This window comes from Pelodiscus sinensis, chromosome 17 (assembly GCF_049634645.1).
Source record: "Pelodiscus sinensis isolate JC-2024 chromosome 17, ASM4963464v1, whole genome shotgun sequence".
Lineage (NCBI taxonomy): Eukaryota > Metazoa > Chordata > Testudines > Trionychidae > Pelodiscus > Pelodiscus sinensis.
The window spans coordinates 1,405,638-1,425,755 of NC_134727.1; the positions used below are offsets into that span (position 1 = coordinate 1,405,638).

Here is a 20,118-nt window from a genome sequence, read left to right on the forward strand (position 1 = left end):
GCTGTTGTCATTCTGGTCCAGCACCAAGAGCCTGACGGAGACATTGCTGCGGAGCGGCGGGGACCCCCCGTCCCGAGCCTGCACCCGGAACCGAAGCTCCCGCAGCTGCTCGTAGTCGAAGGAGCGCAGCGCGTACACAGCCCCGGTCTCCGAGTTAATGGACACGGCGGAAGACAAAGGCACTTCGCTTCCGTCTCCTTCAGCAATGGAGTAAGTGATTCTGGCGTTCTCTCCCTGGTCCATATCGTTTGCTTTCACATGAAACACGGACACGCCAGGGGGGCTGTTTTCTGGGATATAAATAGTGTAGTGTTTGTGATCGAAGACAGGCTCGTTGTCATTTTTATCCAAAATTTCTACAAAGACGGTTTTATTTGAAGTGAGAGGAGGGGTCCCTCGGTCTGAGGCTGTCACAGTGATATTGTATTCGGAGACTTGCTCCCTGTCCAAGGCTCTATCCGTCACCAGAGTGTAGAAATTATCAAATGACCTCTCTAGTTTGAAGGGGAGACTTTCTGGGATTATGCCACACGTGACCTCGCCATTCTCCCCGGAGTCTCGATCATGCACATTCAGAATAGCAACTACTGCCCCTGAGGGGGACTCTTCGGCCATGGGACTGAAGGTAGATGTGACGGTGATCTCAGGGACGTGATTATTGACGTCAGCAACCTCTATCAGAGCCTTGCAGTGGGCAGAGAGCCCGCCCTCGTCCCTCGCTTGTATGTCCAGTTCATACCATGCTAAATCTTCAAAATCGAGCTTTGCCGTTACTTGAATGGCCCCAGTTTCGGGATCCAGTTTAAATGTTTTGTCAAACCTTTCGGAGATTTTGAGAAAGGAATACTTGACCCGCGCGTTTGCGCCTTCATCCCGGTCCGAGGCTGTGACGCGGAGCACCACACTCCCCACGGGGGTGTCTTCCTTCACGCTCACTTTATACACCGATTGCGTAAATTCGGGGGCATTGTCGTTTCCATCTAACACTATAATCCGGATTATGGATGATCCTGATTTTACAGGATCCCCACCGTCAGTGGCTGTGAGGATCAAATTATGAACCGATTGTTGTTCTCGATCCAAAGTTGTCTCCAGTATTAACTCCGGGTACTTTACGCCATCATCTCCGGTTTCTACATTCAGGATAAAATAGCTGCTCGGGCTACATTTGTAATTTTGTAGAGAATTCATGCCTACATCAGGATCGTGGGCTTTTTCTAGAGGGAAACGTGTACCTCTGGCAGTAAACTCGCTGATTTCTAACAAGCTTTCTTTTTCTGTAAAACTGGGCGAGTTATCATTTATATCCTTTATTTCTACCTCTCCTCGGTAGAGCTTTACTGGATTTTCCGCAAGAACCTCTACATTTACCACACATTTTGCAGCATGACCACAGAGCTGCTCTCTGTCTATCCTTTCATTAACAAGCAAATCCCCATTTTTCATATTCAAGCCAAAATACTGTGTCCCACCTCTGTTAACAAGGCTGATTCCGCGGTCCGAGAGCTCCTTTACAGCCAGTCCCAGGTCCTTTGCGATGTTCCCTACGAAGGATCCCTTCTCCATTTCCTCAGGAATCGAATAGCGAATCTGTCCTGAAACTGCCGCCCAAATTGTGACCAAGATACAGGAAAACAAGGCTCGCCTTTTGCAACCCTGCCGGCTCGGGGTGTCCGCCATTGCAAAAGCAACGAAGAGCTGCCTCCCAGTTCTCTTGCCGATGTCTGCAGAGATTAGGAATCAGGAATTTGTATCCTGTTGTCTCGGGACAAATCTCCCATCCGGTATCGTATGTCAGGGCTACATTCAACCCCTCAAGGGTCTGTTTTTCTATTCAGACCATACCATCCTGCGGCTTCTTTGTCTTTACTAGAGGTTTCCTCCGTCTGGTATTAGACTTCTCGTGCTTAGTTAGCAAACAGCGACACCCAGAGTCCATATCAATGACTGCAGTGTATTCCATTGTAACGGGTTGTTTTGTTTTTAATGATGACATTTCAATTGTTCAGTTTTACACAATATATATATTTACACCTGTAAGCATGACAGTTCACAGGACAGCTCACTTAGCATAATATGACAAGTGCAATTACATATCTAGTGCTTAATTCAAATGCTATTTCGTTAACATTTTAAACCTTTTTCTTATTTTATTTCACAAAATGTCTTTCACTGATACAGAATAAAATGAAAGCAACTCAAACATCCATCTAACTTCGGTATAGTAAAATGTTATTATGTAAGATACAGTGTAGTGAAGAGTCCCATGGTTGGGTCCTTTTGAGTATATTCGAAATAAATGAGGAACTCAGAAACCCCAGTAGAACATTTATCGGATAACCTTTTTGGATTAAATAGTAACAGCTTGGAAGCTGGAAATAACACAAAGTTATACATGGAGACATGAAGGAGGTTTTACATTTTGTGCATTTTATGGAAACAGTAAAAGGGAAAGCATGCACAACTGGTGACAATTGTGAAGATAGACTAATAAATTCATAGAGTATGAAGCAAGAAGGGACCACTGTGACAGAAGGGACCACTATGACAACGTAGTCTGCCTTCCTACATAAAAACGCCAGTGAATTCTCAAAGTAATTCCTGCATGGAAATAAATTATTCTTCTTTACATTATAATGGAACACTTTACAGTCCGATAAGTTTTGACTGAATCAGGACATATCTTTTAGAAAGACATTGGATCTCAGTGTGAGAGATGAAGGTACATAAAGAAATATGATATTCATGGTTTTTATTGGCATACATCAGGTCTTAATAAAATTTCCATCTACATATCTATTGAATTGTGAAGTGCAAATCTTTGAAATTGATTTAATTTTGTGTTGAAAACACTTCCAGCAATGGAACACCTATAGAAGTTCACTTATTAATAGCCATATAGAGGAATATGGACATATGTTGAAGCATTAGATAGTTGAGATACTAGGCATCAAGCGATAACAGACACAACATTAAAATAGTCATAATACTTACCTGTTATACAGGACTTTTAATAAATAAATTTCAAAATGCTTTACAGAAGGGCTTAGTATAATCATCCACATTTTAAAGATGAAGAAATTGAGGCACACAGAGATGAATGTCACCCAGTTGGCCAAAAGCAGACCTGTGAGTAAACCCATGGAGAAATTAAGTGATCTATGTCCAAGGCCATGACAATGACGATTTAATTAATGTCCTAGAACACTTGACCTAAAATAAATTACATCGGTGAATAAATTTGTCTCTGTAGAGTCATTTCACATATGAGCCCATATTTTGTGGCAACACACATTTTCCAATATAGTAGCAATACCCTTACGTTTTGGAATGAAAGAAATGATGCTTCATTATAATGACATAAAATGTTAAAAGTGCCACTTCTATTACCATCAAATAAATGTAGTGTGACCTAATGGGGGGGTACCTTGCTGGTTGCTATGCTGGGCAGTGGGTTGTGAGTGATCTCCACTGGCTGCTGGCTGCAGCAGGGCCCAGCAGGGCAGGGGATGAGTCATTATGCTAGGGGGCTTTGACCCTGTCTGACAAGTTATCTCCCAGGGAGCGGAACAATGGGAAGAAGGGGAGTGGAGCCCTATCTGGGGGCAGGGCTGGAGAGGAGTGAATTAGGTTTCTGGCTGGGAAGCAGGGGAGAAGAAGCTAGGGAGGGGGGATGTGATTGTAGGGCCCACACACCCCCCAACTCAAAGGGGGGCACTGAGGCCTCCTAGCCCCAGTTCCTGTAACCAGATAACATCTGTGCTGTATCCTGGAGAAGCAATAAACTCCCTCTATTCTACTGGATGGTGGAGTCTGTCCATGCCACTATGGGGGTGCAGGAGATGGGAAAATCCCAGGGCTGTCACATGCAGATACAGTAATTACTCATTTAACACGTGCCTGCTTAACACATTTTCGCAATAGCATGATTTTATTTTTAGGGAACATTTTTTGAGTAACACGACAGTCCCCAAAATAACATGAAAATAATCAAGTGCCGGTATAAATTGGTGAAAACAGTGGTAATACACATGAGTGGATGAATACACGTGGTCACAGCACTCCGCTGTTCACTCACTTGTTTATCTTTGTGTTTTAAGAAACCATGGTGACTTGTGTTTCTAGTTATCTTGTATTGCTAGATATCATGTTGATGACCCAGAACCAACAAAAAAATTGACTTTTCAATCACCACCTGAAACGCAACCCCCACCTTTTCCATTATTTTTAATGTGAAAATTTATCCCTCATAGCAGGTTTTCACTTAGGATGAACATTTTCAGAAACGCATCTGTAGTGTTAAATGAGGAATTACTGTACTGTACAAATGCAGCTTATCATTATATTTAGCATTATTAATCTTCAAATACTGTTACTTATCATGCTTCATAATTTTTTAGAGTAACATTGGAAGTAGTAGACTATTTCACTTCTTGAAATGTACCTCCAGATTAATATATTAACTTGAACAAATTAGAGAATGAGAGACATTTCACCAAGAAACTGAAGGAGAAATTAAGAGTTTGTTAATCAATAAATACACTTTTAATTGAAGGGGTCAGCAACCTTTCCAAATCAATACCAAAGAGCCAAAATACATCACAATTCAGAACCAGTGGTCAACAAAGAGCCGTATAAGAATGCTCATTTGTATTACTGGGGTCTTGGTGGGTCTGTGTGCTACAGAGAAGGGATGGGAATGCTGCTCTGACCATGAAAGTGATGGGGGAGCACCACCTCCCGATGCTCCTATTGACCGCAATTTGGCCAATAGGAGCAGCGGGGAAAGCTTCCAGGAGATGGTGTTGGTGATCCAGCCTCTGGTGTGTGTGTGTGACTGAAACCCAGCATCCCAAGCTCTGTAGGCTGATGCCTTCTTCATTAGGTCACTGGGACCTCCCCCCCTTCAGCTGATGCCTTATCCATGAATTTTGGGAATGACAAACTAGCCATATTTGGCTTCAGAGGCATAAGTTGCTGACCCCTGCCCTAGAACATATATACATTTCCCTTGCAGAATCAACAGATATGTAGGAATATAAGGATTGGTCAGTATTCTGAGAAGGCAATATGGAATATATTTTGCCTTAAATCCTGATCAAGAGCTGTTACGGTGCCAATCAATGTATCTGGGTCATTGTTCTCATTCACACAGGTGGTGTAAAATGCACAGATGTCTAATATCTGCACCATAATGGCTTCGGTGGTAGTGAGCGCAGGGGACTCTGAGTCGGTAGCAGTGATGGTTATCACACACTATGAAGCTTTCTCTCCAGAGGTTTTTGTCACCAGTTCATAATAATTCCTGAAAGCTGGTCTTAGAGCAAAGGCCAGTTGATCTGCAATGGAACAAGACGTTATCCCATTGTCCCCGGAGTCGAGATCCTTAACGCTGAAAACAGCCATCAATCTTACCAGGTGAGTTTTTTGTTATCAGGATAATGAGCGAATTTATTTTCACTTGTGGGGGGATTGTCATTCACGTCCAAACTTCCAAGAGGACTTTGCAAAGTGCAGACAGATCTCCACAGTCTGTGGCTCGAACTCCGATCTCATATTTTTCAGTAAGTTCCAAGTCCAGGGGTTTTACGATTCGGATTTCACCACTCAGTTTTGTCTTGAAAGCTGAATGGCTCTTTTCTGCATGTTGACTGAATAAGTCATTAAGTCCTTTATCAGTTGCAGTGACAATGAGAACCAGTCAATCTTCTTGGCTGTTTTCTAAATTCTTCGCTTTGTACAACTTCCGCGTAAAGATTGGAGCATAATCATTTACATCCAGAACCATGATGTGAATTTGAGTTCCACTGGATCCGGGGGAGGAGGAGGTAGCAGTGAGAATTAACCTGACCTCAGGCTGCTCTTCTCTGTGCAATGACTTTTCCAACACTATTTATTGCCATCCTTTTGTTCCCGAACAAATACGTTAAAAGGAACAATTAGGAGGAACGATTGGATAATTCTGCAGGTTTTTACTTCCCGCACCCAAATGTTGAATGCCCTCTAGTGGAAAACGAGATCCTGGATCAATTATTTCCAGGATCTTGAAAGTTAATTTGTCTTCAGAGGAGAGAGGTCATTGATATCCTTCCTCTTGAAAGAACAGCAAGGGATTTTCCAGTAATAATTGAAAATATACAGTATCCGAGCCACTTTTCCTACAAATGTCCTCGAGATCTATTAGGTTTTTAATTAATAAAGCCCCATAGGGCATTCAACCTGAAAGTGTTATTTGCTATCTTCTGAAACCCAGGCCCTGCGAGCAAACAGTTTTCTCAATCCTTTGCAAAGTTAGTTACAACGGATCCATTTCCATCTCTTCCGGTACAGAATAGCGAATCTTTTTCACGGAGAATGTAAAGTGTAGAGATAAAAGTACAGAAACACAGAATTTGCCTTGTTAATTCATTTTTCATCTTTGTAGTCACCATTCCTCTCACAGCTCTCCTGTAAAACTGACAGCAAGCGCCTTTATTTTCCAGACGAAATATTGCAGAATGCGGGAAGTAGATTCTGTTCTATACTCTTTGTGCTGTCTGGCCGAACAAAGTTTACAGGACCTACAGTTCTGTTTCGGCGCCGTCTTGGCCAACAGCACCACCAAGCAGTTTTAAAATGGGATTCTTCCCATTTTGAATTATTCTTCCAGATTATTTTCCTCCTATGAGCTTGAGAAAAAAAGAATAAGGCGATTAATAGAAATAACCAAATGTATAAAATCGCTGTATAAATTCTGAGTAAAGAAATATCTTTCTTTCAGAGATATAAAATGCATGCCCATATATATACTGATACACAAACATAAATATACATATAAATACAGAATATATTAAAACAGAAAAAAATGATTGTGCACAATGTCTTCGCACACTTCAGATCGTTTAAAGCCAAGACAACTTAAGAGCACATTTTCCCAAACAAATATTTGTACTGTTTTATTAACTCCTGTCTTTGAGTGTATGTGACAAATCCTGCCCTCTCTCTTATCCGGGGATAACTTATTCCTTATCAGGGAGTTCTCGCAGGGACTAGCTGGACTTAGTAAGCGGAGTTATACAAAGAGGAATGTCTCTTGCCCTTACCCGTGTTATGACTACATAACATGGCCCTGTTTCATTCTGTTGTCAAATCCCCATTTCGGCTGTGGCCAGGCACGACCCAATAACTGAGCACGCTCCAGACTTTCCTGTAGCCGGAGGGGATGGAAAGCCCGGCCGGGACTTGGACGGCACAGCTCGTTCCTACCAATTGCGCATTTCAACCGGAAATCAGAGTCGAGGAATGAGGATGTGGCGCCACCCTGCTTTCATCTACTCTCAAGCTAGACGAGAATAAAATCGTTTTAAACTAAACATCTATGAATCAAAATAGTCTGTTCAGTTATTTTAAATACCCACACAGACAACAGCATGGAAAATCTGGCCCAAAGCCTCATATTCACGGAGTCAGCAAGATCATTTTCCGGAGTGGTCACTGGAGCTCCACACAAAGTTGACCACATACCGGACCTAATATTTGTCTGGAGCATATACATGGAAGAAATAACGAACACTAGTTTCCCTGATCAGACCCCCACTCGCAATGGCTAGAGATGATAATTGCTTTTCTCAACCCTTAAACCAACAGTCTAAAAAACAAATGGTCATCCTGCCACAAATTTCCAATTTGTCCTAAAGGATACAGGGAGCCAGACACCAATACAGACAGTGTCTTACAGCCCTAGAGAATAAAGTAACCACGCGATGCCCTATGTCACTGATATTCTGCTCCTAGTCTCTCACCGCAATATAACTGACCTTGGTTCATTGATGAGCTGAGACAGATGGTGTAGGAACGTGGAAGGTAAGAATCCCGGTGGCTCAAGATGCAGCAGCACAAGGATAAGAACATCTTGAAATCACATTATCCATTCATGCCGTCTTGGAAATGCCGGCCATCAAAAAGGGATCTTTGCCCGTGTGCTATTGAAAAGTTGAGAAGAGCGCTTGGGTCCCTTACCCAGGGAAATAAATCAATGTATCCTTCAGAGAAGAAACTCTCCCAGTCACTCACTCTACATGGGCCATGATCAGGCTGACTCCTAGGATGCCAATAACCTTTCCAATTGTTCTTTATCCGACCTTCATTAGGTATAGCCAACCTATAATTACCTGAACTGCTGGAAGTTCCTGTCACGCTTCAAAACTGAGCAGGCCTAGAGAGGAAACTCGCCTGTGGTTCCCATTCAGTAGATTCCAGGGCAACTGCTCCTCCTTCCCAAAGGTCTCCTTACAGGGATCCCTTAGACTGTGAATTCCTCACAGCGGGGGTCTTGCCAAAATGTTTGAAAAGCCCCAGCAGGTAGTCAACTCAAGGGCACATTAATCAGAAAGTAGTCGGTCTCTTTTCCTTATCATCCCATGTAAGAAATGTCCATAAAGAGGTCAAGAGTGTTCATAGGCTCAAATGCATCTGACAAAGCCAAGCTTTAGGTCTCCCCACATCCTTCCGAATTAAATTTAAAAAACCAGCAATGCTCTTTCCTCTCCTGATAACCAGAGTGTGGCATTGTAAGAACTAAATTAAGTACATTCGTGGACAAAGTCAAAAAATAAAGAGCAAAATAACTCAATAGTAAAGTACAATGTTTACAGTTTTGCGATAAAAAATATTAAATAAATCAAATATTTAAAATCTGAACACAATTATATCAAAGTAGTTCATCTATGCCTATCAGACATACATGCACTCTTCTATAAGCAATGCATTAACTATCACATATTCTCATATTAGGAAAGTACACACACAGATTTCAGAGCGGTAGCCGTGTTATTCTGTTTCAACAAAAACAACAAGGAGTCGGAGGCACTTTAAAGACTAACAGCTTTATTAATGTATTAGAGCATAAGTTTTCATGAACTACAACTCACTTTCTCAGGCGTTGAAGAGAAAAAGAAAGAAAAACAGAGAAAAGTATACAGAGATGGGAGTGTCACACAAATAGAGTGGATTGGCACTATATAATAAAATAGATGCCCAGTGTAACAAACACTGAAAAGTTATTACGGACATGGCTGCTTGATTAAATGAAAACATCAAAAATAGAAATTTAAAAGCGAATCGTTCGCTTAGTCACTGATAGGTAACAATTCGTTTTGCAAAAAGATCTTTTGAAAATTTGGGCTATTCCAAACTTGCCTATCGATGTTGAAATCTTGATTTAGCATACAGGATCATGTATTGTGGACAATGCGCCTATCCCATAATAATTAACCTTCCTTCTATACTGTTCTGGTCAATTATCATCCTAATGGTTCTTACTTCACTATTGTGGACTTCTACAATGTCCTGGCTCAGTGGCTTTTGGAGTTTCATAGGAAAGCCATTCCTAGTATTCTGAGCAGAAACTATGCTACTGACAAGGTAACCGGCTTCTGCTATTCTGTGGAGCAGTTTATTAGCAGGGGAGATGCTATTCTGAAGAAGGAATAAAATGAAGGGGGCATTACCACGTGTATAGTTTACAAAATTGTTTAAAACGTATAATAGAATCAAAGAACTGGAAGGAACCCTAAGGAGCCAACAAGTCCAGTTCCCTGCGCTCATGGCAGGACTAAGGACCAACTAGAACAGACCATCCCTGACAGACGTTTGTCTAACCTGCTCCTAAAGATGGGGAGTCCACAAGGCCCTAAGCAATTTATTTTGGTGCTTAACTACCCTGACAGTTAAGAAGGTTTTTCCTAATGTCCAACCTAACTCTATCCTGAAGTCATACAAGGAGAGAAATTCTATAAAGAAGGACTGTGACGGCGCATTGGGGGTCCCCCGTCTCCTGCACCCCGAAATGGCACAAACAGACTGCACCAGCCGGTGGGATAGAGGAAGTTTATTGCCTCTCCAGGTTACAGCACAGCACAGATGTAGTCTGGTCACAGAGCTGGGCTAGGCTGCCTCAGGCCCCCTTGAGATGGGGGAGACTGGGCCCCTAAACTCCAGCCCCTTTCCCTAGGCTGTCTCCTCCATGCTTCCAGCCAGCAACTAACTAACTCTCCTCCAGCCCTGCCCCCCAGCCAGGGCAGCATTCCACCTTCCTTTGTTCCTCTCCATGGGGGGTGTCTGGCCATACTGGTTTGCATAGTGACTCATCCTGTTGTGCTGGGTCGTGGTACCCACGGCAGCCAGTGGGGGTTACCCCAGAGCCAGCAGCATAGAAACCAGCCAGGTACCCCCACTACGTCACAAGGACAGAATTAAACAGATGTTTAGGAGAGAAGCAGTCATCTCACATGGGAGAGAGGCAGGGCCTATCCAAGTGGATGGGGCTACAAGACTCCATATGGAGAATCGGGTAACAATGAGTCAACATAATAGCATGCAGCTGGCTCAGGCTATAAAAATATCATTTTCCAAATACCTATGAATTGACCCTGGCGGCAAAGTCTGATTTGAATAACACCGACACTCTTTACCCAAAACACAGATCAATACATCCTACTAGGCGATTCAAGAGTATTTCCCAAAATAGCAGGCTAATATAGTTCTTATAACATACACGCACAATACACTAGTATTTTAATATTCTCCAGATCTTTTCACATCTCTTCTTTGACATTTCTAAACCAAAGTACATAAAGTAAGAAACATTAAACCCACACAAATCTCTATTAAAGCCAAATTGTATGAACCGATGTCTACATATCTTTAGCAGGAAAAAGAATAGCTTTCCCCATAATTTTAAAAATAAAAATTTATGATAGTATATTTCAATGATGGATACACGATAAACAAATTATAACGAGAACGAAATAAAATTATAGAAAATCAGAAGTTGATCTAACCTGATTCGCTGGCTCCAGGTCCTGGTTCAGGGGAAAGTTAGCAAGAAGGTCCTGGTCTCGCCCAGAGCCCGTTCCAGGGGGGCCCTGCCCAGGTGGCAAGGAGGGGAGAACGGGCCTCAGGAATTTGAATTCGCTGTTTCCTGATCCAGTCGTTAAACAGACTTCATAGCGATAGCTCTGAGACAGAGTCCCGGTGCCCGACACATCTACCAGATTAGTTTGGAAGTTGCTATCACCGTAGCCATTGGCAGAAGCAGACACGTATTTTTCACCATAATTCCTTCTTCTATAAAGCTTGATACATATAAATATTATCACTGAAACCAAGAAGCCAAACGACACTAAGCACAAGGAAATGACTAAATAAAGCGTTAACGGGCCATTCTCTTCCTCTTCCACAGCGACCTCGGTATACTGCAGGTGTGCGTCCGAAAACCCATCCACCAGAGCTATGGTGAGAGTTGCAGAGGAAGAAAGAGCCGATTCTCCGCTGTCTCGAACAACCACAATGAGTTTCTGTTTCTTGGAATCTCGTTCTGTTATGAGCCTCGTGGTTCTGATTTCCCCATTGTGGGAAGCCACCGTGAAGAGACCGGGGTCCGTGGCCCTCAGCAGCTGGTAGGAAAGCCAAGAATTCTGGCCCGAGTCTCCGTCCACGGCCACCACCTTCGTCACCAGGTAACCCGGCCCCGCCGAGCGGGGCACCAGCTCACTGGCGGGGGAGCTGCTGTTCTGCAGGGGGTATAAGAGGAAGGGCGCGTTGTCGTTTTCGTCCAAGATCACAACCCGGACGGTGGCTTCAGAGCTCAGCGGGGGGGACCCGCCATCCGCAGCGCGCACCCGCACCTGGAACTCTCTGATCTGCTCATAATCCACGGATCGCAGCGCGTACACGTTCCCGTTCTCCGAGTTGATGGAGATATAGGAGAGCAGCGGAAGGCCACCGGCCTCAGCAGGCAAGAGCGAGTATGTCACCTTGGCGTTCTGCTCCGAGTCCGAATCAAAAGCACGGACCTGCCCTAGCAACAGGGCGGGGCCGCTGTTTTCTCGGACGTGCAGAGTGTATGACGTTTGGCTGAACACCGGGGAGTTGTCATTAATGTCGGAGATTTTCACGGTGATGGTTTTTTCAGTGGAGAGACTGGGAGATCCCATGTCCCTGGCGGTGATGGTTATGTTATACTCCGACACCGTCTCTCGGTCAAATGTATTTTGGGTCACCAGAGAGTAGGAATTTTTTGAAGTTGATTTTAGAAAAAACGGCAGATCGTCTTCTATGGAGCAGACTGTTCTCCCGTTGTCCCCGGAGTCCCGGTCTCTCACATTGAAGAGGGCCACCACAGTCTCAAGTGACGAATCTTCGGGTATGGGGCTAATAAGAGACGTGATTTTAACCTCTGGGGCATTGTCATTCACATCTGTCACTTCCACCAGGACTTTGCTGTGCGCTGACAGCCCCCCGCCGTCTGTCGCCTGAACGTCTATCTCACAGGCGTCTGTTTCCTCAAAATCCAGTGGGGCCAAAAGTCGAATATCTCCCGTAAGCGGGTTTATGCCGAATGCGTTGAGATTCGTTTCGGATTTCTGGCTAAATGAATACGAGATTGCTCCGTTAATTCCTTCGTCTGCATCAGTTGCGGAAACCGTCAGAACCACAGAATCTGGTTGGGTGTTTTCCAAAATCTGTGCTTTGTAAAGTGCCCGGGAAAACTCGGGAACATTGTCATTGCTGTCAAGAACAATGACGCGGACCTGCGCTGTGCCTGACCGCGCCGGGGAGCCTCCGTCTATCGCCGTCAGCACAAAGCTGATCTCTGCCTGCTTTTCCCGATCCAGCGGCCGCTCCAACACCAGCTCCGCGTACTTCCCTCCGTCGCTGCGATGGCGCGTGTAGACGCGGAAATGGTCGGCTGAGCTGATGGCATAGCCCTGCAGGCTGTTGTTTCCGACATCTAAATCCCGGGCTTTTCCCAGAGGGAAGCGGGACCCAGGAGGAGTGGTTTCCGGCATCTTTAGGATCAGTTCTTTATCGGAGAATTCCGGAGCGTAATCGTTTACATCATAAACCGAAACCTCAGCCCGATAGGACTGCAAGGGGTTTTCCAGGATGATTTCCAAGTGCACGATACAGGGGTCTGCTTCCCCGCATAGCTCCTCCCTGTCCAGTTTCTCTTTAATAAACAAGTCCCCGGTGTCGCTGTCTAGCTGGAAATGCTGGCGGCTGTCCTCGGACACCACACGGGCCCTGCGAGCGGACAGTCTCTTTGGGTCTTGTCCCAGATCCTTTGCTACATTCGCCACAAAGGACCCGCTTTCCATTTCCTCGGGCACAGAGTAGTGAACTGGTCCGGATCCGACAGCCCACGCGCAAAGAAACAAGGCGAGAAACACCGCTTGCCTTCTGAGGAGTGTTCTCCTCTGCTCACCCGCCATTCTTACTGTGCGAATCCAGCGAGCTCCGCGTTGAAAGAATGTCGCTTTGCCACAGCGTCTTCTGCAGTTCCGAGAGCTAGATGTATCCCTGCTCCTGCGCACATGAACGGATCCAGTCTCGCGCGAATGTTTCAGGTTGTGGCTCTTTGTTCTTCCTTAGCCAATACTGCCACCAAGCGTCTCAGATGATAACGATTCGATTCTGAATCCATTTACAAAGATCTGGAAATGGGTTGTATATTCACCAGCAGCTACCAGCATCCCATGTAAATGGAACAATGTAATCTGCTGGATCTTTAGGGCTGTTTAGTGTAAAACAGAAATGACTTTAAAGGGGAATGTAAAAGGCAGAGCTTCTCTATGCGTTTGAGGATTATAATCCTTCTAAAATCCCTTTCCTCCTCTGAAAGTCCCTTTAACAACACAAGGAAGGATTGTCATTCTTTTGCTGCTAGATTCAACAGAAAGAAGGATTGCACGTCTCATAAAATTCATGAGATTGCGGCTCGTTCACGAGAAGCTTGAAAGGCGGAGTAAATATCAATGAACCGCTCTTAAGTGTACATCGCACTTTACTTTGATACAATTTGGCAGGGATCAACCGCACTAACATTTTTTGCTTATTGTATAAAGCGAATTTCATATAAGCAAAGACAGAAGTATATGTGTGGTGAGATTTTGATAGATGTTTGGCTGCTGTGTGTGTTCCCTGTGTATACCACCCCCGCCTTGCGCAGACAGCAGTCATGGCAGACAAGCAAACCCCCAATGACCACAAGCTCCCTTAAAAAAATCAAGGCACCAGCCAGGTTCGCTGTCAGCAAAACAAGGTAATAACATCTAGCAAATTCTACAAGAATACTTTTTAAAAATACTTTTTAACAATGAATGCAGCTCAGTGAATGGTGGGCATTTCCTCTCCTCCCGCCTGACAAAAATACTCCCTCTAAAATACATCTTTGTACCCCAATGAAAACGAGTTAGTATTGCCCTTAACATAGTTACTGTCACTGACTTAGTCTTGTATATGTTCGTTCAATTCAAATTTTATTACTTACTGTTATTTTAACCGTATCTTTAAGATGAGTCAATGTGTTCCTGTTATCCTTGGAAAATGTTTTTGTACCATCCTTTACATAGGATTGTTCTGGTACCATTTAACGTCGGGATGAATTTGCCCGAATACTCTATCACTAGTATTTCTGCAATATCAGCCCTGCTCTTGTTGGATTCTGTGGGCAGGCCCTGCCTTATACCGGACCTCTCTGATACAAGGTCTTATGTCTCAGTCTGTCTTCCTATTACAGTATGTTTCAGAAGTTAGAGCTTATGTGGTTTTAAAGGTATGGAGACTATTATGGTGCATCATGTAGAGATGCTGCAAATGGATCACAAGGGTCTGCACTTAAATCTCCGGTCGAATATAGTGAGAAGCAAATTCAGCCCTGGTGTCATCGGATGCAACAATTACATAGCCAGTCTAAGCTAATTTTTAACACTTTCTCATGCCCTGGAAACCCCTAACTATGTACCTGGCTCCCAAACCAGTGTAAGTAGTGGCCAAGTGGGATACAAGGGGGTGATCCAATTCTGAATTGAATTGAATTCACTGAGATTAACAGGGGAGATCCACGTTTTCCAGGTCTAGAGTGAGAAAGTGAAACAATATTTGCACTGGTTTGGCCAGCAGGAAATCAGTCTTGTCGTCTGAGTCGCAAGGAATTTGGTGGAGTACTATGGGACAAGTGTTAAATTCAGTCACAGGATGGAAACCAGCCATTATGCGCTAATGTCCACAGATACAACAGAAAGTTAATTTCCCCATTTTGCATTAGAATACCTCGCGTTATACACTCCATTTACCAGAACATCTCCTCAATTTCATTTTTGTTACTAGTCTTTTCTTAAATGTATAAGTGGCAGGAAAGTAAAGACCAGTATACAAATCAGCAGGAAGTTTGCTGAAGTTTTAACTACATCTACCTTCCGCAATGACCAACACAGAGAAAATTTGGTTGAACTACTGCGTCGATTCTTCGGTTTATGGATTTCCTCATCTGAGCCCTCTGACTTACCCCGAGAAGAGATATTGGGTGAAACCCTGACCCATTGAAGTTAGTGGGGAGTTTTACCATTAATTTAAGTTGTCTAGCATTTCACCCCTTGAATTCATGCTGCTTCCTCTGTTTGAAATCAAGTCTTTCATTGAATGATGACGAATAATTTGAATGCATACAGTCTTTCTGTGTGTGAGGATGTGTGCGCACATACGCACATACACAATAGGTACTCAGATAACACACCGAAATGAAAGCACGGGAGAGAGACAGAGCTATGAAAAGACAGTACAGAGGAAGGATGTAACTTTCAAAAGGCTACGTTATTTTCTTGTTTTCAGTTTATCTTGTCAAAACACTCTTAAATCACTCTGTATTGTCACTGAAATCTTTACCAACACGGATTATTTTATGTCATTTTTTTCAAGATAATAAGACGTTACGATTTGAATGTTTTTATAACTCGTTAAAATATTATATACTTGTCAATTTTTGAACGTTTATTTTCTCCTAATTTCTCTTGTCCATAATTGGGCTCTAAATCAGAGAGAATACCGAGGAAGAAAGAAAAAAACAATGCCATTTACCGATACGTTTAGCAGGATACGCGGGCTTAATATGCTGCTTCAGATTTCCGGAAATAATTAATAGACAAAGAATTGCAAAACACATCATTAGCCTCTGCACTGAATCACTGGCAAGGAGATTAACATGAAGCCGTTAATTTATACTTTAAAAACTTTAATTAATGGAGTTTAACTGTTCTATTGGTCTTCTTTACGAGTCCAAGATATCTATCAGAGAGAGGAACTGTTCCTATATTAGACTTACGAGTTAGGCACCGCCCGAGTTTGCATAGCACAAATGCACTAGTCACCCGGAAAGGAAAGAGAAGAGCCCGCCTTATGAAACCTTGACAGCTTAGGACAACAGTGTCCTTGTCTAGGGGCACAAATCTGCGCTTCCGGAGCAGCTAATTACACTCTGGAGAGCAATAAATCCAGAGGTTCCTTATAATCTTCTTAGAAAGCACATCGCTCATTGTTGCATTTATATTGCATCTGATCGCTCACAATCACTTGGGAAACTCTCTCTCCTCCCAGCCAAAGATTTACTGACCATATGTCAATCAGTAAAACCGTTTGAATCTAGAAATCATCTTAAATTTCCACTTCCGCGAAAACAAGAAGGTAGCATCTTTAAGAAAGAGTAACATCGATATCCCACTAAAACTTTCGCAATTGAAAATTACACAATTAACTATCACCCGTATTAATAACACTCCCATATACCACATGCAAACTGGAGGATAGACAGAGGGAGACTGAAAATAATTTCAACATAAAAATCCAATTAATATTATTGAAAAAACAATATTTTATATTGCGCTACAGAGACAGAAAAAGGACATTTAAGCATCAGTGAGACTCACCGGGGCAGCAGATTCCGTTTCGTTATTCAAATGCGAGTTATTTACAAGATCCTGTGTTTGTGCTTTCCCAAAATTCCTGTCCTCAGCGGGGAGAGTGGAGAGAACGGGTCTCAGGAATTTGAATTCACTAGTTCCCGAACCAGATGTTAAACAAACTTCATACCGAAGGCTCTGCGGCAGAGTTCCGTTACCCGTTACATCCAACAAATTACTCGAGAAGTTCCCATCGCCATAAACATTGTCAGATGCAGACACGAACCTTCCTCCATAATTCTTTCTCCGAAGTAGCTTCATTATTGAAAATATAATTATTGAAATCAGGAAAAGAAAAGAAACTAAACACAAAGAAATGACTAAATACGGAGTTAACGTGTCATCCTTTTCTTCTGCTTCAACTACTTCAGTGAACTGCAGGTGTGCGTCCGAAAACCCATCCACCAGAGCTATGGTGAGAGTTGCAGAGGAAGAAAGAGCCGATTCGCCGCTGTCTCGAACAACCACAATGAGTTTCTGCTTCTTGGAATCTCGCTCTGTTATGAGCCTCGTGGTTCTGATTTCCCCATTGTGGGAAACCACCGTGAAGAGACCGGGGTCCGTGGCCCTCTGCAGCTGGTAGGAAAGCCAAGAATTCTGGCCCGAGTCTCCGTCCACGGCCACCACCTTCGTCACCAGGTAACCCGGCCCCGCCGAGCGGGGCACCAGCTCACTGGCGGGGGAGCTGCTGTTCTGCAGGGGGTATAAGAGGAAGGGCGCGTTGTCGTTTTCGTCCAAGATCACAACCCGGACGGTGGCTTCAGAGCTCAGCGGGGGGGACCCGCCATCCGCAGCGCGCACCCGCACCTGGAACTCTCTGATCTGCTCATAATCCACGGATCGCAGCGCGTACACGTTCCCGTTCTCCGAGTTGATGGAGATATAGGAGAGCAGCGGAAGGCCACCGGCCTCAGCAGGCAAGAGCGAGTATGTCATCCTGGCGTTCTGCTCCGAGTCCGAATCAAAAGCACGGACCTGCCCTAGCAACAGGGCGGGGCCGCTGTTTTCTCGGACGTGCAGAGTGTATGACGTTTGGCTGAACACCGGGGAGTTGTCATTAATGTCGGAGATTTTCACGGTGATGGTCTTTTCAGTGGAGAGACTGGGAGATCCCATGTCCCTGGCGGTGATGGTTATGTTATACTCCGACACTGTCTCTCGGTCAAGCGCGTGTTCAGTCACCAGCGAGTAGGAATTTTTGAAAGTTGTTTTCAATGAAAATGGAAGGTCATCGTCTATGGAGCAGACTGTTCTCCCGTTGTCCCCGGAGTCCCGGTCCCTGACAATGAACAGCGCCACCACTGTCCCCGGGGAGGAGTCCTCGAGAATCGGGCTCCTGAGGGATGTTACTATCGCTTCCGGGGCGTTGTCATTCACATCGAGAACGACAACCAGCACCTTGCAGTGCGCAGAGAGCCCCCCGCCGTCCGTGGCCCGAATGTTCAACTCGTAGTTCTCTGTCGTTTCAAAGTCAATGGCACCTCGGAGTCGAATTTCCCCCGTGGCTGGGTTTATGTGAAATGTTTTGCTATTTTCTTTGGAGTTCTGGCTAAAAGAATAGGCTATTTCCCCGTGAGTCCCCTCATCTAAATCAGTAGCAGAAACAGTGACAACCGGATGATCTTTGGGGCTGTTTTCCGGAACTCGAGCTTGGTAAATGGCCTGAGAGAAGAGCGGGGGATTGTCATTGGCGTCCAGGACAGTGACACGGATTTGTGCTGTGCCGGACCTCGGCGGGGAGCCGCCATCCACGGCCGTGAGCACGAGACTCACCTCTGGCTGGCGCTCTCTATCTAGCGCGTTGTCCAGCACCAGTTCGGCATATTTCCTGCCATTAGCGAGTTCCCCTGTTTGCAGACGGAAATGGGCATTGGGGCTCAGGCTGTAGTTCTGCAGGCTGTTGTTTCCCACATCTAAGTCCTGGGCGCTCTCCAGGGGAAACCGAGTTCCTGGGGGAGTCGTTTCCACGATTTTAAAACGTAGTTCGCTTTCCAGGAACACTGGGGAATGATCATTTACATCATAAACCCTGACCTCAGCTCGATACGATTGTAAGGGATTTTCCAGGATTATTTCGAATTGCACCGTGCAGGGGTCCGTCTGCCCGCACAGTTTTTCTCTGTCCAGTTTCTCTTTAATAAACAAGTCGCCTGTGTTGCCATTTAGCTGGAAATACTCACTGCCGTCTTCGGTAACAATGCGAGCCCTGCGAGCGGATAGTCCCTGCGGGGCTAGCCCGAGATCCTGCCCTACATTCGCCACAAAGGACCCGCTTTCCATTTCCTCGGGAACAGAATAGCGAACGGTCCCGGACCCGCTGGCCCGAGCGCAAAGAAACAGAACGAGAGAGATGACTTTCCTTCTGCATGCTGTTCTCCTCTCGGCGCCCGCCATTGTGTACGTAGAAACACAAGCCAGGGTGCTGCTGAAATAGTATCCTTAGTCGAGATTCATCCCAGCAGGATTCTCCTTTCCGGAAGATTTACTGTAATTTCAATATTTCCTTTCCAGAGTTTTAATTGAGCCGAATTATTTGGTGACGTTCTCAGCAATTCTAGACAAAAGCGTCTGGAACTCTGCTCCCGTAGTCGTGCGACTTCTTGTTCCGCAGAAGTGAATTACAGGCTGTAGCTGAGAGCCCTTCTTAGCCAACAGCGCCACCAGGTGTCTGAACTTTATGTTCGCAGCCCCCACCCCATTTTTTTAAAATGTATAAAATAATGGTAACTTATTTGCTGTTTAAAAGATACATATTATTTCCCTTCTGAATTTGTCTAGCTTCTGTTTCCATCCATGGGATCCTGCTACACCTTTCTCTGCTACATTGAAGAGCCCTCTGTGAAATATCTCCCCCTTGTAAGTACTTATAAACTACAATCAGATCATCCCCTAACCTTTTCTTTGTTAAGATCATTAGAATTAGTCCCTTGAGTCTGTCACTATAAGGCAGGTTTTTTAATCTTTCAATATTCATTCTAGAAGCTCTTTTCTGTACCCACTCCTATTTATCAACATCCTCTTGAATTCTGACACCAGAACTGGACACAGTATTCCAGTAGCCATCATGTCCAGTAGAGAGATAAAATAACTTATCTATTCTGCTCAAGTTTCCCCTGTTAATGCATCCAATGATCATATTAGCCACGGCATTGTACTGGGAGTGCAAGATCAGCAGAAAATCAACCACCTTTACAACTTTTACAAAGACACAGTTCCCCATCCAGTAAAGACAGTCCCTGTTCTTTGTTTCTAAATATTACCTTTGCATTTTGACTTATTTAAAAGACATATTGTTTGCTTGCATCCAACTTACCAAATGATCCAGATCACACAGTACCAGCGA

General features: G+C 44.3%; 2 protein-coding genes across 2 annotated transcripts; both read right to left on the reverse strand.

Moving 5' to 3' along the window:
* Positions 1–1,679: 1,679 nt before the first annotated feature.
* On the reverse strand, positions 1,680–16,697 carry LOC102462505 (protocadherin beta-1-like). The gene is made up of 2 exons (XM_006120695.4): positions 10,821–16,697; positions 1,680–6,668 (listed from the first exon to the last, which is right to left on the reverse strand). The coding sequence occupies exons 1-2, from the start codon at positions 13,251–13,253 to the stop codon at positions 6,651–6,653; spliced, it is 2,451 nt and encodes an 816-aa protein (XP_006120757.2). The 5' UTR covers positions 13,254–16,697; the 3' UTR covers positions 1,680–6,650.
* Positions 16,698–16,721: 24 nt separating this feature from the next.
* Positions 16,722–19,055, reverse strand: LOC106731829 (protocadherin beta-16-like). Its single transcript, XM_075900728.1, has one exon. The coding sequence runs from the start codon at positions 19,053–19,055 to the stop codon at positions 16,722–16,724; it is 2,334 nt and encodes a 777-aa protein (XP_075756843.1).
* Between the last annotated feature and the right edge of the window lie 1,063 nt (positions 19,056–20,118).